This window comes from Citrus sinensis, chromosome 2, assembly GCF_022201045.2.
Source record: "Citrus sinensis cultivar Valencia sweet orange chromosome 2, DVS_A1.0, whole genome shotgun sequence".
NCBI classification, from domain to species: domain Eukaryota; kingdom Viridiplantae; phylum Streptophyta; class Magnoliopsida; order Sapindales; family Rutaceae; genus Citrus; species Citrus sinensis.
The window spans coordinates 9,346,581-9,369,635 of NC_068557.1; the positions used below are offsets into that span (position 1 = coordinate 9,346,581).

The following is a 23,055-nucleotide window of genomic DNA, read 5'->3' on the forward strand; positions in this document are numbered from 1 at the left end:
GGTCATGTCGTGCCGTGTACAGGAAAAAAAAGCTCACTAAGTTTTTTTTTTTTTTTTAAGAGCGCATGCCAATTAGTTGTCTTACTTTTTTAAGTCTATGTACTTTTTTGAATCCATGTGCCTTTATTCAAATTTAATAGAATAAAAAATTCAAACTCAAGTCCATATTTAATAATAATAAATTAATAATAATAAGAGAATATAATATTAGTTACTAAGTTTGACTCTATAGTATTAAAATTCTTTTTTAGTACCTAACAACAATAATAATAATACTTTTGTTAAGGGTTAACTTAATTCTTAACTTGAAATTATGTAGAGTCATATATCATAGTTTATAATAATATTAATACATATTTATAAAATCATGATATCTATAATTTTATTTATTAAAATCATGATATCAATTATTTATTCAATAAATTATAAACATAAATCAATTATATTTTTTTGAAACTAAGAATTAAATAAATTTTAAAAACTTGAGCTAATAAAATATATTAAAAGATTCAATTTCAAGTTATTTATAAAATTATAAAATTTTAAGTTTACTTTCATTAAAAAATAAAGCGTGCTTATTGCGTATTTTTTCGAGTGTCATGCTTTGACTCATCTCTAATCGTGTCATACTTTTAAGGCCCACGTGCCTAAAATTCTAAGCTCGGCCCAGCCCACGTGCGTGTCATGCCGTGCCGCGTGCTCTACCGAAACATACTCGTGCCGTGCCATGTTGTACAGACATGTGTCGTGCCCGTGCCATACCTCGTGCCGTCCGGCCCATTGGGCACCTCTACTTGGGAGCACCCTAGCCACCTTATAAATACACAGGATTCCACCAATAGGCCATAGATGATCTAAATCCAGGCAAATCCCAGTAAATCGATAACACATCAAAAAATAAAAAATTTTGTCGAGATTTTTGATGCTCTGAGGTTTTTTATTTATTTTAAGAATAATATTGAATATCTCAAAACTGCTTTCCAAGTTTTATGTTTATATGCCTAGTGTTTAAATTCTATTATGGTTACATCCACTAAAATAATAATAAAGCCCAATTATATAATATATCCATATAGACTGTAACCATTTACAAACGAATCCTTGCTTAACAAGAAAATTTAGATTAGGTGGAATTTTTAAAAAATAAAAATAAAGAATTGACAATCTGGGGCATTCAAACTCATGATAATCATTAAAGAAACTGGCAGCATCTCATATATGCTCTGTTTTGGCCTCTTCCTTTTAGGCAGAATCATGTAAATAAATGATCGTTTTCCACATCTAGCTCACTCCAACTCTGCAACTCAATCCCCGGCCTTGTTTCAACAGAAAAGGTAAAAGCAACGGAGATAGAGAAAGGGCATCATTCAAAAACATGCAGCCCTTAAAAGTTGAAGATGCCATCACGCTTATGTTAGCAAGTCTATGCTGTTGCTTTCGTTTGCCATGACAAGTCCAATCTTTTGTTCATTATCTCCATGTAAAAATATATAAAAGATAACACTATTCTAAACTTTTTCAATTTTACGTTACAAGATGCTCTAAATTAAAAAAAAAAAATTATGTTACAAAAAATTTCTACTAAGACCTTTGGCTAGATATTTTTTATGCACTAGCACTAGAAATTTGTCTAGATTCTGCCCAGATATTTATCTCTTAAAAATTGAAATAAAACCTTCCCACGTTATCCCATTTTCTTCCATGAAAAAGATATATGAGCTATGATCTCTTGAAAATATATCTTTTTTTTTCCATTTAGCAATCAGAATACATGTATGATTTTTATTGAAAATGAACCTAATCAAACAATAATTTTACAATAATTTAAAGTTAGTTAATTAAACAAATGGGCAATCGCATCGCATGATTTTGGGGGATGTCAAAATTTATCCCCCATTTAATCACCCTTCACTCAGTGACTTAAACAAAAGACACGTATGGTTGCTGAGTTGGATTGTACAAAGACTAGTCCTCACAAAATTAATCACACAACCTACAGGTCCAAAATATGACAAGTGTACATCATAGGGTTAATCGAAGTCAAATCACTGAGTCAGGGCTCGGGCGATAGACCATGACGAAAACGAAAAAATTATTGAAAGGGGCCCCGACAAGAAAATCGTTTTCTTTTTCTTTGGCCAACATCAATCGCATTCAAAACATGCAGCAGCCGCTGCTGCTCCTTTCGCTACTAAACTGAAAAGGCAAAGCCCTCTGAATACTTGAAGAAGAAATTTTCTTTTACTCTTCAAAGCAATACAGCCTCCTTTTTTAAGCTCAAAATTTATTGCTTATTTTCGTCTTGCAGTCATTAGTGCCAAGGCAATCGTGCCTTGAGCCAAAGAAGCCAAATCTGCACTGCAAAAGGCCCCACTTAGTAGCTAGAATTCCCATATATGGTAAAAAAAAAAAAAAGTAACTATTCAAATGAAGATATGTATCTGAAATTGTATCCAGGGCATTGAATATTTTAACCAAACACGGGCGTAATTTAAATCCAGAACAGTATCAATTAAGGACGATATGAGAAGTGGCTTCCATGAAAAGCTATGAATTTTCAGATTTGATGTCTATAGAAATAAATTCTTCTCAAGTTTATATTAAGCTATCTTTTATCTTCATTGTATGATGCCTAAGGGATAATGTTGAATAATCCAATAACTGCCATACGCAACTCATGTAACTGTAAATGGTAATATATTCCATGGAAAAGAGACCGTCCAAATCTAAAGATAAATTTGGGCACACATTGAGAATCAGAGATGATGAGAATATTCATCAATTGCCTTGTTGTCCAACTTCTTAAAATTAAAAAAAAAAAAAAAGATACCCAAATCTCACAAATTGGATACTATTATTTCATGAACATTATGAAGATAAGAACACTAACATACTATGACGTCCTTATTTCTATTAGAATAGATTAAAAAAATATACTTAATAGCGATTGATTCTCCATATTAATTTCTGAAATCGTAGAGATTTAAGCATCCATATTTGAAACGGAGAGTTTAACTGTGTATGGAAGTCTTACACCACTCGATTACACGGTATGTGAAGCGGTAGCTAGTATCAGAGCTAACTCCAGGTCTAAAAGGTGCTTTTTTTCTTTTTATTTTAAAGGGTAAAAAGGGGGGCTAAAATGCGCATGAATGTCACGTCAAAAAAAAAAGAAGCAAAATATTGTGATGGCCACGTTCTTATTGCTTTTAAAAATTTATTTACAGAGAATTAAGTAGGATTTCCCATAGGGCCCGGCAACAAGGACGAAAACAGCCGTCTATTAAGTAATCACCCAACAACTCTCCCCTGTCAAAGCCTGTGCTTTATGTCTCCCCAAAACCCATTATTATTATTGTTTTTTTCTGCGAACTTATTAAAATTTTAAGGATCTTTAGTAATTAATTCTACCCACCTAAATGTTTTAAGAGGTACAAAATAATGAACCTATTATTTTGCCTCCTAGATTTGCATTTATTAATGCATAAATAAAAAAAGTGCGCGTATATAATAATACCATAATTATTTGAACTTTAATTTAAAGCCCCATTAATAACAGAATACATCCCCACTTTTTTGTCGGAAAAATATTTATAACTGAATCGTCCATGAGACTGTATGACTATGATCAATTCGTTCTATCTTTAAAAAAAAAATTCTTAAGAGCACAAACTTGTTAAAAGAATAACCCTAGAACTAAAAAAATAATAAATTATCTTTGGCCCATTCTCGTATCTATAAATACCAAGCAAATCTTCCAATCCGTTAACTCATCACTCAACACACTCACTAGCCAAATAGTTCCCGAAAGAACAGTTTTTGCATTTCACTTGCTTCCGCTTTCTTAATTTGTTATTACATTAACACACAATCACAATGCAATACCAAACGGAGTCATGGGGCTGTTCGTACATGCCGTCGTCGAGGGGCGCTCTCGGCGGGGACCCACTGGAGCACATAGAGAGGCTGGCCTCGGAGAACGCCGTGGTCATCTTCAGCATCAGCAGTTGCTGCATGTGCCACGCCGTGAAGCGCCTCTTCTGCGGGATGGGCGTTAACCCCACGGTGTACGAGCTGGACGAGGACCCCAAGGGAAAAGATATGGAGAAAGCTCTCATGCGCCTCCTCGGCACCTCCCCCGCAGTCCCCGTCGTCTTCATTGGCGGCAAGCTCGTCGGCTCCATGGACAGAGTCATGGCTTCCCATATCAATGGCACCCTCGTCCCGCTCCTCAAAGAAGCTGGCGCCCTTTGGCTTTGAATTTCATGATCAGAAGTCCATTTTCTCTTCTTATAGCCCCCCACCCAAAAAAGAAAAAAAATCACTTTATTGTTATTACATTAAGAGAAACTAAATGGCAGAGGAAGAGGAGTTTGTGTTGTGTTGTGTCTCCTCCATTTTGGGTTGCAAAGAGGAGTTACGACTACTAGTATTGTGTTAGCCAGCTTCTGCTTCTTCTTGTCTGTCTTTTAATTGTGGCCGGCTCTTTACTTATGTTTTGTTTGCTTTGTATTTTCTTTCACTGATGTAATGTAATCTAAGCTCCCTCCTCTGTAATATTATTTATAGATAGAAAGCAAAAGCCGGTTTATTTTATCTTTTTTTTTTTCACAGTGCTTCTATTCTTTTTACTGACTTGGGGTGGGGTGAGTGGAGGAAAATTCGGAAAACAAAAAAGTTTCTGGTTTTGTGCCGGAAAACTCGCCGGGTGCAAACCCCACGCAGAAGATGAACGTTCTTTCGGTGGATGTGTTGTGTTTCGTTTGGTTTGGTTTGGTTTTGTTGGGTTGGGTTGGGTCCGGTCCGAGGATATCGTACATTTCATTTGATCAATTTAATCCGATAACCGTGCATTTTTTTCAGCATGGGCCATCTTTTCATTCTGATCCATTGTTCGCCATCCGAATGGAATTGGACCTGGACCTGTACCTGTTCCCTCTTCTTATTGGGGGGAAGGTTGGGTTGGCGTATCATTTAGTTTTCGAGGAAAGTGTAGGGGTTAAAAGAGTGCATATGTAGAGTGGGGTCATCAGTCTTTTCCCCACTTTTATTGAACTTCTCTGTCCGTACATCTGGCTCCACCATAAACCTCATTTAACAGCACTGCGGCTACGCCTATTATCATCGATCTACAATAACTTCGATATATATATATATATATATATATATATGTGTGTGTATTTATTAATTTATGTATATATATATGTATGTTTGGTTATGTTGGAGTTATTTCACCTTAGGTAACTCCAATAATCATACAATTATAGTCATGACCTGACGGCTAAAGAGAACGGATTTAATCGTTTGATTAGAGTTGCTCAACTAATGATTTTTTCTTTAAAAAAAAAAAAAACTCATTTTTATTGCAATTAGTTTAGCTCTCTCATATGATGACATTTGTCATGTTCGTAATGACGTGGTGAACTCTTTCTTCCCACGTAAGGCAGGCATATGTTCCCTCATTGCTGTGGTCCGTGGTGACGGTTTATGCTTGTACCCTCGATTGATATTCCCACAGTTTCCTTAATCCTTATCTGCTTGATTCGCTCTTTTTCCTTCTTTCTTCTTCCTTTTCGTTTAAAAACATTAATACGGTTATATAATTCGTTGAATCAATCTCCACTAGTCTATAAAGTGGACTTGAATTCCTCCATATTCAAAAGTAATTTATAACATGATATTATTGGGTGGTTTTAGTATCTCTTACGTTCATAAATTGTAAATATTGAAATGTGATGCAATCAATTTGAGCTTACTATATTTCATGGGGATTCTGTTATATGTTTAAGAATTTTTTTTTCTTTCAAGATTAGCTTGTCTTTATCTCCAATTCATTTGTTGGAATTTTATTACTATTTCAAAATATTAATTTCCCACATTTGAGGGAACTGAGAGCAATCATTTTTATATTTTATTTAAAATTAGTCACGCGTTTGATTTACTTATAAATTAAAGTTGAATAAGTCAAATGTAGATGTCATTTACATTATTTAAAAATTACATAAATTATGAGGTATATGAATGACTAATTCAAATTAAATAAGGAAAGTGGGTGATTAATTTATTTTGAATTAAGAAAAAGATTATAGAGGGTTTCTCTATATAAATGAGACATAAAAAAACCTTTAAGGGACTGCAACCTCTATTTTCTTCATAAAATATTCTTTATGTGCTTGGAGTACAACCTCACAACAGTAGCATCATTTGAGTCCTGGAGATAAGCCCGTATTATTTGTGTCCTTATTTCATTGGAAAATCTTTTTATAAGAGTGAAAATTGGTCATGAGGACAATGTATTATGCACGCCTTGACGAATATTGTGATTGCTGGCAAGTGAACATCGCTGTGAATAGTATTGACTGAACAACACCCATCAATAGCGACATGAATAGTGTTCGTAAATAGTAATGTGAACAATATTGACAACTACTATTCATAGGGCTCTATTTGCATGTCAAAATTGCTGCTTCGGCTGGTTTCTAGAAATTCAACAAAGCAATATTGACTCTTGTTTCCAACATATCACCTAATACCTAAGCGGTTCACAATAAGGAAAAAGAGAAAAATCAATGGCAGCACCCTATTTCATACGCAGGGATGGATCCATAAAATTAATCTATTAGGGACAGTACTATAATAAAAAAATTAATAAAAATAAATGTTTGGGAGGGATACTGTTTGGGACAAATGCGTCGAAGGGACCAGGAATGACGAGCAGATATCTGATGGCGGAGTTCTGCGAACCGGTGTGTTCCGTTAAAGCCTGGCGCGTGGAAGAACAGGAGCAGAAACATCTTGCTCGTCCACGATGTTGTCGTCCGCGAGGCCAATTCCTATAAAAGGCATAAGGCCATTCCGGCTAGAGATCGAGAGGCGAGGAGACCCGGTCGACGGCAGTTGGCAAGACGTGCTCTCCAGCACGAGAATCTAGGCACAACAGCCACGCTTTCCCCAGAACCGCGACGTAACACGCAAGATCTCACAGAGCCATGACAGCCACACTTTCCCCAGAACTGTGGCGTAACACGCAAGGTCTCACAGAGCCATGGCAGCCACGCTTTCCCCTGAACCGTGGCGTAACACGCCAGATCCCATGTTTTGCCCATAACGCAGCAGTTGGAGTCCCATACCGTCTCGAAAAGAGCGGAAGACTGAGATTCAGAGGAAGCCTATAAAAAGGTAGCCAACGAAGGTAAAAGGGTTGGCATTCTTGAGAAAAGGGGAGAAAACCACAAGAAACGCCATAAGACCTGTGGCAAGCTTTTCCCGAACCTTCATATCTGACTTGAGCGTCGGAGGGTTTACGCCGGGAAAACAACCGGCGTACTCTGACTTATCTGTGTACGCAGGGACCTCTGGAGAAGAAGCCTGGCGAGGAGACCTCCTGGTCGTGACGAAGTTGATCGAGCAGAGATCCTGATCGTAGAACGAGGAGAACCGAAATCTCGCATCAACATTTTGGCGCCGTCTGTGGGGATCCAGAGCAAAAAGCTTCTGTCGATAGCAAGAAGAGAGGTGGAGTAAGCGAAAGGCAATGGAGATAGGAGGAAGTAGCGCACAAGGGGGTGACATAAGGCTTAACGATTCCGTGACGCTGAGGGAGGTAATCAGCGAAACACGGGAAAAAGTCATGTTCGACCGGATGGAGCGAATGGAAAAGTAGATGGAAACCTTGACAACCATCCTGCATGAGTTGCGGAACGAGCGAAGGGTAACCCAAGAGGGAAGGGTGAGAGGCGGTGGAGCGGCACCAGGTACCGATAGTGCGGAGAGAAGTCAAACCGCTGGGAGATTTGGTGGTGAGAGAGGTAACGTACCTCTGCGGGGAGAATTTCATAGAGAAAGAGAGCAGTCCCCGGTAAGACAGACTTGTGACGGGGGCGACGGGGTGGTGAATGCAGAGGAAACAGAACTGAGGCAACACTTACATGATGTAGAGCGAGAGCGGGATCAAGCTGCAGCGCGCGACCCTGGTCGCGCAGGACAGCTGGAGGAGGAAGTGCGAAGGCTAGCGCAAATAATTGACGACATGCAAGGGAGGAACAGAGCCCCTGGTTGGAGGATAATGCTGGACGGGGAATCACCGCTCGCAGCAGAGATCATGAGGGCAGTTATTCCGAGAGATTTCCGCCTCCCCGACCTCAGATACTCGGGAAGAACTGACCCGCTGGTGCACATAGAGCGCTTCAACGACATAACGGGGGTCCAGGGATTATCTCCATCCCAAAGGTGCAGGGTGTTCCCACTATCCCTTGAGGGACGTGCACGAGAATGGTACAGGAAACTTCCTCGGGGCAGCATAAAAACCTTCGAGCAGATGTGCCAGGAATTCGCAGAGCAGTTTAGTGGGGCAATGTCACCGGAAGATGACATGATGGAGCTGAAGAGCATGAAACAGGGGGAGCAAGAAACCCTTCGGGAATTCATCAAGAGGTTTCATCGGGCTGTCCTCGACTTGGGAGCCTTCAACCACCCTCAGGCGTTAAGGGGACTGAAAGAAGGGGTGAAGATATGAAGGCTGTGGTACAATTTGAGAAGCCCAGCTATTCAAACGTATGCAGCCGCATACGAACAGGCTAAAAGAGACATCGAGATTGAGGAGGAGAAGGCTGCACGGATCAAGACAGACCAGTTGGAAGGGTTAGGGAGGAAAGAGAAGAAAGCATTACCAACTAATGGGCCGATCAGGAGGAGGGACCACCAGATCTCCGGTAGTGGAGCAGGAGGTAGGGTAATTGCTTACCAGCCTCATCAGAGGCCGCCACAGTATCAGCGCAGCAGGGCGCCACCTCCTCGTTCCCCAGCTAGGGAGCCTTGGAGAAGACATGATCCGGCATCCGGCGATCTTCATCAACATTCCCACGATAGCAGGACGAGCAGACCAGAAGCACTCCCATCGCCCCCAACTCACAGTGGGGCAAACAGAGAAAGAGCAGTGCATCTGGTCGACCAGAACCAGGACTATGGGCGGTACACTCCCTTGAAGATGCCCCTGGATGAGGTGTACGAGGCCATAAAGGGTCGAGGGCTGTTGCACCTCCCTACACCAATAACAAAGCTACCCAACAGGAGGGATAGAGGACGTTATTGTAAGTTCCATGGCACCCATGGCCATACCACAGCAGAGTGTAGAGATCTCAAGACCCAGGTCGAAGATTTGGTGAGAAATCGGTACCTGGACGAGTTTATGGATGAGACTTTCCCGATGGTGGCCACAACGGATGAAGGGGAGCAGAGTGATGGAATCTTGGGACGCGAGCCGCCCGCAGCGAGGGTGATAGCTGGGGGCCCAACGTTGGCCGGAGATTCGAACAGATCGAGAAAAAATTATGCCAGATACGCCATGACCAGTAAAGAGATACTCTTCAACACCCCAGCAGCCAAACGAGCAAGGGTCAGGCAAGTGCCAATCATGTGGACGGATGAGGATGAGGAAGGGATTCTATACCCCCACGAGGACGCTTTAGTCATCAAGGCTACGATCGCTAGCAAGAAGTTTGACCGGATACTGGTTGATACGGGGAGCTCAGTTGATGTGCTATTTAAATCAACTTTGGAAGAGATGGGAATAGCCGACCGGAAGTTGGAATACACCAACACCTCCTTGAAGGGGTTCGGAGGAGGGAAGCTGGTCCCTCTGGGCGTGGTCGAACTGCCCATCACAATCGGGAGCCCCCCGACAGAAAGAACAATGATACTGGACTTCGTCGTAGTGGACGAGGAAGGTCCTTACCAGATGATCCTAGGTCGGCCATTTTTAAGGATGAGCAAAGCGGTGCTGTCCAACCATTATCTGGCTCTGAAGTACCGGGTGAATGGGGTAGTCGGAGTGGTACGAGGAGACCAGAGGATCGCAAGAAGCTGCTACTCCTCGGCAGCAAGGGAGGTGATGCAGATAACATCCCTCGATACCCGAGTGGAAAACAAGACTGGCAGACAAGAACCCGTAGAGGATCTGGAAACAGTAAGCATGGGACCAGAGAACCCGGGAAAGACGATCAGAATCGGGTCGAGACTTGAGGGAGAGCAAAAGCAGGAGTTGGTGAAATGCTTACAGGCTCATGCCGACGTGTTTGCCTGGACACATGAGGACATGCCAGGGATTGACCCAGAGGTAGCATGTCATAGGCTGGCAATAAAGAAAGGTGCTCGGGCAGTAAGGCAGAAGAGGAGGTGCTTCAACCAGGAGAGGTATGAGGCTGTAAATGATGAGGTGGAGAAGCTTCTGAGAGCAGGGTTCATTCGGGAAGTCAATTACCCAGAGTGGATATCAAATGTGGTGTTGGTAAAGAAGGCAAACGGCAAGTGGAGGATGTGTGTGGATTTCACAGACCTCAATAAGGCGTGCCCAAAAGACAGCTTCCCTTTACCAAAGATCGATCAGCTAGTAGATTCAACGGCTGGACATGGTCTGCTTAGCTTCATGGACGCATTCTCGGGATACAACCAGATCCCCATGTACGAGCCGGATGAGGAGAGCACGGCTTTCATCACTAACCAAGGTCTGTTCTGTTACAGGGTGATGCCATTCGGTCTCAAGAATGCTGGGGCCACCTATCAAAGGCTGGTGAATAAAGTCTTTAAGCCCTTGATCGGGAAAACCATGGAGGTGTACGTGGACGACATGATCACCAAGTCCAAAATCCCGAAGGAACATGTCAGACATCTCGAGGAGACGTTCGAGCTTTTGAGGAAGTATAAGATGAAGCTCAACCCGGAGAAGTGTGCTTTTGGGGTCGAGTCAGGGAAATTCCTGGGATTCATGGTGAGCCATAGGGGGATTGAAGCAAATCCCGAGAAGATCCAGGCGATTGTGCAAATGACGTCTCCTCGAAACCTGAAGGAGACGCAGAGCCTCATGGGGAGGTTGGCGGCGTTGAGCAGATTCATATCCAAGGCTACAGATAAGTGTCAGCCATTCTTTCAAGTGATAAGGAGGGGAAAGAAAACGGAATGGACCCCAGAATGCGAGGAAGCCTTCCGGAACTTGAAGCATTACTTGCAGCAAGCTCCGCTACTGTCCACACCGAGGGATGGGGACAAGTTGAATCTGTATTTGGCGGTATCTGATCGGGCCGCCAGTTCCGTTCTAGTGAGAGAGGAAGAAGGAATTCAGTATCCGATATACTACACCAGCAAGGCCCTGCTCGACGCTGAGACCAGATACCCAACGATGGAGAAATGGGCACTGGCCCTTGTGGTTGCTGCTCGGAAGTTGAGGCCGTACTTTCAAGCATTCCCGGTCTCGGTAATAACCAACCAGCCATTGCGTCAAATTCTGCACAAGCCAGATGCCTCTGGTCGGCTCGTCAAATGGACTGTAGAGCTGAGCGAATTCGACATAGACTATAAACCCCGCGCGGCGATAAAGGCCCAGGCAATGGCCGATTTCGTAGCTGAGTTCGCGGAGCCCGAAGTATGCTTGGATCAGCAAGATGCAGATATAGGCAACGACGAAACTCAAGTATGGCAGATATCTGTGGATGGGTCATCAGGAGAGCGGGGTTCAGGAGCAGGGATTGTCCTGGAAGGCCCAGAGGGGGAGGAGATCTCTTATGCTGTAAAGTTGGAATTTGCAGCCACAAATAACCAGGCAGAATATGAAGCCTTGATAGCAGGGCTGGAATTGGCTAGGGCCGTGAAAGCGGACAGAGTTAAGATCAGAACCGATTCCCAGCTGGTTGCGAATCATGTCAGTGAAAGATTCCAACCAAGAGAGGAGAAGATGGAACAGTACCTAAGGATAGTCAGGCAGATGATGGGGAAGTTCGAAGCAGTGGAGGTGATACAAATCCCCAGGGAGCAGAATAGTCGAGCAGACATTTTGGCTAGGATGGCAGCCGTAGCCGACCCAAAAATGCCAAAGTCGGTCCCCCTAGAAGTGAAGTCTCGCCCGAGTATCGAGCAAAATTTGGGGGTGTTGCGGATAGAACAAAAAAGCTCGTGGAGGGACCCGATAGTTTCATACCTTAGAGACGGGGTCTTACCGCCAGATAAGCTACGGGCTCGGAAGATTAGAGCTCAGGCCTCGAGATACACGATGATCGATGGGGTACTGTATCAGCGAGGATATACATTACCGTTCCTTCGGTGTTTGGACGATGACGACGCGGATTACGTGCTGAGGGAAGTACATGAAGGAATTTGCGGAAATCATTCTGGCGGGAGGTCCCTGGCCCACAAGGTTCTAAGGCAGGGATATTTCTGGCCGACGATGCACCAGGATGCGCAAAGGAAGACCAGGAGCTGTGCAAGCTGCCAGAGTTTTGCAAATTTCTCTAACCAACCACCAGAGAAGCTCACCTCCATGGCCTCCCCTTGGCCATTCGCTCAATGGGGAATTGATCTGATCGGCCCATTGCCAAAGGGACGAGGAGCAGCAACACACGCAATAGTCGCTATAGATTACTTCACGAAGTGGATAGAGGTAGAAGCCCTTAGCAGGATCACAGAGAAGAAAACAACAGACTTCGTGTGGAGAAACCTGGTCTGTCGATACGGGATCCCATATGCCTTGGTAACGGATAATGGCAGGCAGTTCGATAATCACAGCTTCAGGGATTTCTGCCAGAACCTCGGGATAGAGCTGAAGTATTGCTCGCCTGCTCACCCTCAATCGAATGGACAAGTAGAAGCAGCCAACAAGACAGTCAAGAGGCTTCTGAAAACCAGGCTCGGAGCAAAAAAGGGTGCGTGGGTTGACGAGCTGTCAGGTGTGCTATGGGCATACAGAACAACCCACAAAACCGCAACGGGGGAGACACCGTTCGCTTTGGCTTTCGGACATGAAGCGGTCGTGCCGGCTGAGGTAGGAACGACCACACACCGGACAGATCATTTCAATGAACAGGAGAACGACGAGCAGATATGTTTGAATCTTGATCTGCTAATGGAGAGGAGGGAACAAGCAGCCGAGCGATCAGTCACTTACCAACAGAGGGTTGCTCGGTATTATAACCAGAAGGTGAACATACGGCAATTCAGGGTCGGAGACTGGGTACTGAGAAGAGTGAATCAGAGCACCAAAGATTCGACTCAAGGAGTGCTGGGACCGAATTGGGAAGGGCCGTATAGAGTCAAGCAGATAGCGGGGCCCGGAGCTTACAAGCTGGTTCGCGCGGACGGCCACGAAGTGAAACGCCCATGGAACGCAGCACACCTCCGAAAATACTTCCAGTAAGACTTGCTCACATTTTAAAGCAATTTCTGCTCATGCTGTTTATCTTTTATTTTTATGTTTTATGTCCGAACAATTTCATGTAAGTCAAATCCTGCCATTAATGTAACGTCGACGAATTTTATTCGCTTGAAACCGAAAAAAATCCTAAGGCATGCAAAGGCTCGTCAAGTCTCAGAGCCTGTCTTATGGCGAGACAGAAGCCAAGCATGCCAGGATCTGCTCGGCCACGAGAAGGCAGCAGAATCCAAATCGTTTGAAAAAAATACTAAGGCATGCAAAGGCTCGTCAAGTCTCAGAGCCTGTCTTATGGCGAGACAGAAGCCAAGCATGCTAGGATCTGCTCGGCCACGAGGAGGCAGCAGAATCCAAATCGTTTGAAAAAAATACTAAGGCATGCAAAGGCTCGTCAAGTCTCAGAGCCTGTCTTATGGCGAGACAGAAGCCAAGCATGCCAGGATCTGCTCGGCCACGAGAAGGCAGCAGAATCCAAATCGTTTGAAGAAGATTCCCAAGGCATGCAAAGGCTCGACAAAGTCTCAAAGCCTGTCTTAGGGCCAGACAAAAGCCCAGCATGCCAGGATCTGCTCGTTCGCGAGAAGGCGAGCAGACTCCAAGGCATTCGGAAAGTTTTCTACGGCACGCAAAGGCCTCACCAAGTCTCAAAGCCTGTCTTACGGCGAGACAGAAGCGATCAGCGTTTCAGACGAAAATTAATTCATAAGTACGACACGAGATAGTAATCAACAACATTTTTATTAATGGCTAACAGAGGGGATAAATTTCATAAACGTTGTTCATTACAATACAAGAAGAAATATATCAAAAAGATGGTGGATCAGTGAGCCGAGCAGCATCGGTTGGCTGGACCTCCTCGGGTGCAGGGGGGGTATCACCAGTTGCGTCCGGGGGGTGCTCGCCTCGCCAACATCAGCAGGGACTGCACGAGGAGGAGAGTTACCCTCCTCAATCACGATCGGCTCTAACCCCTCGGCATCTTCCTTGGCCGCCTCCTCGTCCATATGCTGAGCAACACCAGCTGCAAGGTCATCCATCTTCAGATCAGGGTGTCGCTTCCCGAGGACAGCCATGATGCAACGGTAGGAATGCCGAAGTCCCTGGTCGTACTGGTTGTCGACTTCTCTCTCTAAGTTCTCGACTTCCCTCTCCAAGTTCTCGACCTGGGCTCGGTGGGAGTCGCGGAGAGATTCGAGCTGAGCCGCGTACATAGCCATCTGCCTTTGCATATCCTCCTTGACCTTGGTAAGCTCCTCCTCGAGGGTAATGGCTTTTGCTTGAGCAAGTGATTCTTGCTCTATCAGCTTCAGGTTCTCGAGATTCAGCTCCCCTGCTTTCTTCTCGGCAACGTCAGCTCTGGTCGTCGCCGATTGAATATCTTCCTTCATCTTCCGGTCGTAGCGGCCCACCTTAGCCTTGTAATAGGTGGTCATGCAGCTGAGGTGGAAGGCGCTATGCTACATGGCCCCCACCAGCTCACCCAAGGTGCGGCCGTCAAAATCCTCCAGCTCCTTCTTGCTCACGAGTTTGGTTAACTCATTGAGGTAAGGGACCAGATGTTCTGCTCGGCTGTCGGGTAAGCGAGATCGAGGCCCGACAGGAAGAGAAGAGGTAGCAGGACCTGTGGCTGCTCCACTGGCTTCCCCAACTTTTTCAGGGGCTGGAGGTAAAATCTTCAAGGGTGGGGCCTGCTGCACGACGTTGGCCCGCTTTGCAGTAGGGGCATCCTTACTGTGGTCCCCCTTCGTGGTTGGAGGTCGAGAACGTTTTCGGGTCAGGGCCCCAATCACAGCGTCCTCCATCCTATGGCCAGGAAGTATCAAGCGAGACTCGAGCAAGTTGTATGTGCTTAACAGTTCTCGGCTCGAGCAAGAATTGGCCCGTACCGCCTCGACCCGTTTGAGCTGGTCAGGTTTGAGCGGGAAGTGGACACCCCAAGAAACTACAACACAAACAGACACTTGGTTAGAGACAAGCCAATAAAACAAGGACAATTATGGATACAAGACATCTGAAGCGAGCAGGCAACCTGGGACCGTGAAACGGGGCGGGACCCGGTAATCCTTCCCGTCCATTTGTGCGACCTGACCCCAAGGACCCCCAGCAAAAAAGAACTTTCTCTTCCAATTCCCACCACCACCAGTAGGGAGGTCGGTTATGGGTTTCCTGGTCTTGGTGCTAGATTGGAAGTAGTACCAACCGGCATCTTTGGGGCTGCTCTTTAGCTGGTACAGGTGCTTCACCTCATCAATTGTGGGCTCGCTTTGACAACATCTGTCCCACAATATGAACAGACCAGAGAGCACTCTCCAACCATTTGGGTTCAGCTGACCAGGAGATAGATTTAGCCCGCTAAGTACCCGGGCAAAGTAAGGTTGCAAGGGACATCTCAGCCCGTACTTAAAGCTATCCAGGTACAGGGTAACATATCCCCTAGGAGGCCGGCTAGGAGCATCCTTATTTCCTGGGACCTTGAGAAGTATTTCACCAGGAATGCTATACCTCAGCCGGAGGTCCTCGAGCTCATCAAACGTGGTCGTGCACGTCATGTAATCAATAGCGTAGTCCCGCGATAGGGCTCTACCTCCTATTCTACTCCTCCCTTCTGGTCGCGGCGCTCCTGATGGGGACGCCTCACCAGAATCATCCCCTTGACCCTCACTCAAGGTGTTCTCCGATCCAGAAGATCCTTCTTCATCGCTACTGTCGCTCGAGGAGGTTGTTTGGGGAGACATCCTCCTAGCGCTAGTACCAACACTAGACCTAATGGGCTCTAAGGGGATCCCGGGATCAAAAGCGGGATCAGCGAGCAGACTAGGTGGGAAGTCCAACTCGTCGTCGTCAACCTCAATGACCTTCTCTTTGCCCTTCGACATTCCCTAAACTCTACCACAACGCCACCAACTACTACCCAAACGAAAGAAAAAAGAAGTTATCTATAAACTATCCGAGACCGAGGAGAGAGAAGTAATACCTGAAGTACTGCTCCAATCGGAGAAAGGCAAGGATGGGGGCTTCGTGCCGGAACTTCTTTGCCGGAGAAACAGAGACGTAGACGGAGACAGAGTGAATGGTGAATATGCCGTTCGAGAGGATTTGGCTTTCCAAATGAGGACGGACTCTTGGGTTGCCAGCATATAACTGCGCCGAATCCCGAGGATCTCGTAACCGTCGGTTTGAAATTCAAATGGAGGGGGGGATTTCTGCCACGTCACCTCATCCGCAATTAAATGCGACATGACTCCTGGCAGCCTTTTCCAAACCCACGCGAGCGAGTACTATCGAGTTTCTACTGCTGGTCCACTACATTACCCAACACCAGAAACTGGGGGACCGGTGTTTGGGAGGGATACTGTTTGGGACAAATGCGTCGAAGGGACCAGGAATGACGAGCAGATATCTGATGGCGGAGTTCTGCGAACCGGTGTGTTCCGTTAAAGCCTGGCGCGTGGAAGAACAGGAGCAGAAACATCCTGCTCGCCCACGATGTTGTCGTCCGCGAGGCCAATTCCTATAAAAGGCATAAGGCCATTCCGGCTAGAGATCGAGAGGCGAGGAGACCCGGTCGACGGCAGTTGGCAAGACGTGCTCTCCAGCACGAGAATCTAGGCACAACAGCCACGCTTTCCCCAGAACCGCGACGTAACACGCAAGATCTCACAGAGCCATGACAGCCACACTTTCCCCAGAACCGTGGCGTAACACGCAAGGTCTCACAGAGCCATGGCAGCCACGCTTTCCCCTGAACCGTGGCGTAACACGCCAGATCCCATGTTTTGCCCATAACGCAGCAGTTGGAGTCCCATACCGTCTCGAAAAGAGCGGAAGACTGAGATTCAGAGGAAGCCTATAAAAAGGTAGCCAACGAAGGTAAAAGGGTTGGCATTCTTGAGAAAAGGGGAGAAAACCACAAGAAACGCCATAAGACCTGTGGCAAGCTTTTCCCGAACCTTCATATCTGACTTGAGCGTCGGAGGGTTTGCGCCGGGAAAACAACCGGCGTACTCTGACTTATCTGTGTACGCAGGGACCTCTGGAGAAGAAGCCTGGCGAGGAGACCTCCTGGTCGTGACGAAGTTGATCGAGCAGAGATCCTGATCGTAGAACGAGGAGAACCGAAATCTCGCATCAACAATAAATATTCAAGTTTGATATTCATTGATAATCAACTTAGGGAAGGAATAAATTACCTTAATATAGCAAATAATTGTGTTCATAATTTTTAAATTTGTAATTGTGCCTTCTAGTTGATAAAATGAGACAAAGAAAGAGGATGAATTTTGATGGATTAAAAGAGGGCTGTGTTGATTAAGAGTGAGAAAGGAGAGGAAAGATCTCTGTTTTCTAGATTCACAGTGGTGAGCCGTGTACGAGATTTGGCAGATAAGAAAATCGTTTGGTTCATATTTTGAGTTGGAAATATTAATTTGCCCCCACCGCAAAACGCAATTTATAAAATTGATTCATTATTAATTTTTTATAAAATTACCTCACTATGAAGTAATTATCCCGAAAATTAACATGAAGTTTAAACAATTTTTTTTTTCCACTGGCGTCAATTGCCCCCACTGCCCAATAAATAGATCCACCCCTGTCCATAGGCAGCTCATATTTGGAGGTTCCAAAAGACAAATGAGATGGGGATGAAGAATGGAACATTCTCATGGTTATAATATTATTAATAGACCAAAAAGTATTTGCGACTTTAACAATTAAAAAATTAATATTTTTTAAAAAAAAGTAGTAAAGTTTTGCTTAAAATAAGGATTTTAGTTGAAAATTGAAAAGTTTGATGGAACATGATCTGTTTTTGAGTCGGGCAATCATCATTTTGATACATTCCTTTAAGATATTGTAAATTTGAATTAATACCCTATCTATTAGGTTATCTTAATCAAATAGGTCGGTACATAGGCATCTATTATATGGATTCTGTCTACAGAATCTAAAATTAAAATAGTGATGGATGAGATGAGCCTCTTCGGGAATCAGGAAGATGGAAAAAGAGAAAATCTAAAATGATTTTGGAAGCTATTTTGTAAATTTTATTGTACTAGTAAACATAAGAATCTATTAAAATATATATTAAGAATAACGAGGTTGAAGTCGTAGGAACTTTTTCTTTTAAGAAAGGAAAATTTAATCTAAATTAATTATAATCGATCTTAGTTGAAAAGAAAATATTTTGTTTCAGAAAATTAAAACCAAAGATGCAAGTAAATTAACATAAGAACCAAGAGATTGAGGTTACCAAGTTTCAGTATCCACCATAATTCAATTTAACAATTATCTAATTACCAATCGATTCAAGAGACTGGGGCTAGTAAGTTTCAAAATCAACTAAAGTTCAACTTAACAATTATCTAATTACCAATCAATTTTTAATTTTAGAATGTCTATTCATAAATATAATAATCAAGCCTAATTAAAATTAATTTTATGAATACTCTTTTTCTACTTCATAATGCGATATCTAAATATTTTAAGTAAATAATATTGAATAATAAAGAGTTAAGAGTTTATTTGAGCACTCTATGTAAACTATTTGATGAAAGAAAGAAAATTAGGAGTGGTAAAAAAGCCCGAGCCGGCCCAGGCCCACAATGTGTGGGCCTAAAACAAATTGCAAAGCCCACATATGTTAGGTCTGAACAAGGGCTTAGCAAAAAAGCCCGGACTTGGCTCGGGCTTTTTAAATTTATGAATAAAAAATAAAATTAATTTAAATAAAAAAGAAAAAAACTCAAAATATTAAATTAGTTTAATTTTTTATATTAGTATTTGTTATTTTATTAAGTTGTATTACTAATATTTTATGTATTGGACTATTATTTTATTATATATTAGATGATTATCTTTAATTTAAATATTTTTTTTAATTTAAAAATATTTTATAATTAATTTAAAAAGCCCGAGCCCGGCCCGTCTAAATTTGGACGGCTTTTTGAAGGGCCTGGACTTTGTTTGAATGATGTGGGCTTAGGCCTGGGTTTCGAAAAGCCTGGCCCAAGCTCGCAAATCGCCAACCCTACAGAAAATTAAAGATAATCATGCATAAATTTTATAGATTTAAGTGTAGATTTGATTTAATATTAATCCCAACAATCAATAATGCAGGACAAAATTAGTGAAGATATTTAATAATAGTCAACCAAACATATAAAAATAAGAATTATCCACATTAAAACACACATATATAAGAAGATAACCGAATAAAATGTAATTTATTTAATTAAACAAGAAATTATCTTTAACATTAGTATGAAAAATGAAAAAGACATGGAGAGATTGAAAACAATAAAACCGATAAAAAGCCAAGCCTTCAGCGGCCTTCAATTCCTTTCTGTCTCGCTGAAAGCTTGGCTTTGTAAGGGTGTTCAGAATCCAATCCGATCCGCTCAATCCGTCTGATCCGTAAAAATCTGATCTGTGGACCTGTGGATTGGATATGGATTAAAATTTTAAAAATCCGCAGTCGATGGATTAGATATGGATTTACTTCTGTAAATCCGTAAAAATTCGTGAATTCGCAAAAAAAAAAAAAAAAAAAAAATATATATATATATATATAGTTAAAAAATTATTATAAATTTAATTAAATAATATTATAAATGTGACATTACATAGTTACATAAGCACTATAACATATCTTAGCCATTACCCAATAATAATATTAATTAAAAAATAATTAAATAATCAAATATACAATATAACTTGTAAAAATTGTAAAACAAAATAAAAACAAAGTCACTAGCAACAGCAAAGTAACATAACGGCAAGTTACCAACAATTTGTAAAGTCACCCAAAAGCAAAGTAACATAACGCCATGATGAGAACCATCAAGGGAATACCATTAAAGTTTCAAGTGATCCTTTGCACATTCATAGAGGCCCAATTACAAGGGCTAGAGCAAAAAAGATGCAAGCTGCTTTAAATTGATTAATTGAGAAAATATGAATTGAAAATGCAATTCAAGATGCAAGACATCATGAATTGGGCTTGAAGAGAAGACAAGGCATTGTGGGCATTATTCAAGTTATTGGGCAGCCAAATACACAATTTGTATCAAATGCAGAAAGGTCAAATTCGGAATAAAACTAGTATTGATTGAGCCAAAAGTAATGTGCAAACTATATACCGTTGGAAAGATAATTACGTTAGCTTTCCAATGCATTTTACAGAGTTAGATTTGAAGTTCTCTAAAAGGAGTTATGACCAATTCATTACAGCTTGTTCAGACTTGAGATTTTCAACGACTCATTTATTTTTCAACTTCATTTCTTTATTTTGTTTCAAGTTTGTCAAAAGTTTATCAATGTGTAAGGTAAGTCTACTAGGAATGGCAAAAGGTCGTGTCGGGCTCGGGCTTGACCAAGCCCGAACCCGACCCGATCAAAAAAATTTGAAGCCCGACCCTAAAAAAGCTCGAACATTTTATAGTTAGGGTCGGGTCCGACCCGGCCCGAATCAAGTCAACGTCAGGTCGGGCCCAACCCGACCCTACCAAAATAGTTTTCATATTATTTTAATATTAAACTATTTTTTAACGTTTTGTTTTATATTCATGTTATTTTAATGTTTTTCTTCTATACATGCACCTTAATTCAATAATTTAGGCAACTCAAATTTGTCAATATCTTGTAATTTTATGACCACATCCCAAATTCATTCATGTTACTTTTTAATTTTTGTTCTCTTTCTAGTTATAATACCATGAATATAATACAAAAGAAATAATTTTTCTAATTTAAAATAATTAACAAGACAAATGCAAAATATACAATATAATTAATCACAAAATAATGCACAAAACAACCAATTAATAGGAATAATTTTTTAAATTCAATTCCATAATCCAACTTTAAAAACACACAATGCGATTAAATTAAAAAAAACACACAATTTAATTCCACAACCATTTCAACCCCACACACAAATCAATTCCAAAATCCAACATGAAAAACTCATAATGCAATTAAATTAAAAATACACATGTAATTTCACAACCATTTTAGCCATACACAATTCAATTCAACAATCCAACATAAAAAATAAAAAATAAAAAACTCATGTCTTATACAAATAAAAACACACAATTTAGTTCCACAACCCAACATTAAAAAAAAAAACATGTCTTATGTTGAGTGTTAGAAAATGCATATTTATAAAGGAGAAAACCGTTATTTTACATTTCAAGTCTTACTAACAACCCTTACTTTTATGTATTTAACCTACTTGTGATTTAATTACATGTGTTTTATTTTAATTAAGTATTTTATGTATTTTAGGGGCATTATAGTCATTTCACAATAAACGAGAAATCAGATGGCAAAACGGACATCACTTTTGAACTCAGGACGGTCGAAAACCTTAGGAGGAGCATAAAAGGAAAAATGGCACTGTTCACATGTACGGTACTGTATACGTTACTGTTCACGACACTGTTCACATAGACGGACCGATGACGTGGCATTGACTGATGAGGTGTCACGATCCTGTTGGACTAAAATTCTTATATATTGTTGATGGTGACGTGGTAGCATATCAGTGGACGAAAAATTTCGCATACGGTGCATGCATCACACAGGATTATTTTCAACCAAACCGCGTTACTGATCATCCGGGTCAAATCGTGTTACTGTTCATCCGCGTGGTCAAACCGTGGACTGTTGACTGATGACGTGGCGCAATCCTGAGCGTCCAAACTGTTTTTAATCCGATGGCCATGATTTACTCCATGTATCTATAAAAAGGGGGCCTCTCCTCCCTAATTTGATATCTCTTAATTCATTTTTGGGATCCATTTTCTGTAATTCCTTCTCCATCTTGTATTTTCTTCGTATTTTAATAAATTCCCATTTTGCCCCTAGTTCAATTATGAGTGGCTAGTTTTCTTTCAAGCTTGGGTTGAAGATGAAGTCTCAACATGTGTCATGGGCTTAATTTGATAAATTTATTTTCTATTCCCCTCTAGTTTTTGTGGATGTTTTGACTTCTCGTCGACAAATAATATTAATCTTGTCTAGTACCGCCTTGGTTTCACCGGCCCTCTAGTACAAGGTTATTATTATTTGGCACGATAAGCCCTTAGCACCATATTGATTAGAGCGTGGTTCATGAGGTGTAGATTCCCCCCTCATGATTTAATGGACATTAATACGGATTATTTAGCCCATGATGCATGTTGATACGAATCCAGATACCCAAGTACGTCATTTCAATAGAATTCTCTTTAATTTATTCTCACCATTTCAATACCAATTTTAGAATTTATTCTCGCCATTTTATTTTAAGTTTTAGCATATTCCAAATCATTTCCACCGCAAATCCAATCACCCATTTACAAAATTAATTCTATACACAATTAAAATTCACCTCCTCGTGGGATCAACACTCGTCACCATTAGTCTATACTACAATAGATTCGTGCGCTTGCGAGTACATTAAAATTTGCACAACAAGTTTTTGGCGCCGTTGCCGGGGAGGTAAGTAATTTTAATTCATAGAATTAATTTTTGTGAATAATTTCTTTTATTTGTTTTCTTGTATTTTTTTATTATTAAAAAAAAAGAAAAAGAAAAAAAGTGAATCTACATTTAAAGGTTAGTATTTCTTTTCTTTTTCTCTTCTTTAAAATTCTGTAATTTAATTTTCAATTTATTTTTCTTTGTAATTTTTTTTTATCTTATTAATTTATTTTTAGTTAATTTATTTCACGTATTTATTTTTGTATATTTTTATAGAAAGGTTTTAATAGCGCAATATGGTTAGTATCGTAATTTCTCCCTCTTCTTTATTTTTATTTGTTTTGTTCCCATCTTTATTTTTATTTTATTTGTTTTGCATGCATGGTCGTAGG

The 23,055-nt window shown here is 41.6% G+C and overlaps 2 protein-coding genes across 2 annotated transcripts; one reads left to right on the forward strand and one right to left on the reverse strand.

The window, feature by feature from the left end:
* The first annotated feature begins 3,724 nt into the window (after positions 1–3,724).
* On the forward strand, positions 3,725–4,596 carry LOC102630497 (glutaredoxin-C1-like). The gene has a single exon (XM_006468768.4). The coding sequence runs from the start codon at positions 3,877–3,879 to the stop codon at positions 4,258–4,260; it is 384 nt and encodes a 127-aa protein (XP_006468831.1). The 5' UTR covers positions 3,725–3,876; the 3' UTR covers positions 4,261–4,596.
* Positions 4,597–14,652: 10,056 nt separating this feature from the next.
* Positions 14,653–16,071, reverse strand: LOC127900278 (uncharacterized). Its single transcript, XM_052434889.1, has 2 exons — positions 15,396–16,071; positions 14,653–15,137 (listed from the first exon to the last, which is right to left on the reverse strand). The coding sequence occupies exons 1-2, from the start codon at positions 16,069–16,071 to the stop codon at positions 14,653–14,655; spliced, it is 1,161 nt and encodes a 386-aa protein (XP_052290849.1).
* Positions 16,072–23,055: the final 6,984 nt, after the last annotated feature.

Coding starts and splice junctions, on each gene's coding strand:
- LOC127900278 (XM_052434889.1), bottom strand. CDS start 16,071: ATGTCGAAGGGCAAAGAGAAGGTCATTGAGGTTGACGACGACGAGTTG. Junction 15,138..15,395: donor GAGCAGCCCCAAAGATGCCG/GTTGGTACTACT, acceptor TTTGTGTTGTAG/TTTCTTGGGGTGTCCACTTC.
- LOC102630497 (XM_006468768.4), top strand. CDS start 3,877: ATGCAATACCAAACGGAGTCATGGGGCTGTTCGTACATGCCGTCGTCG.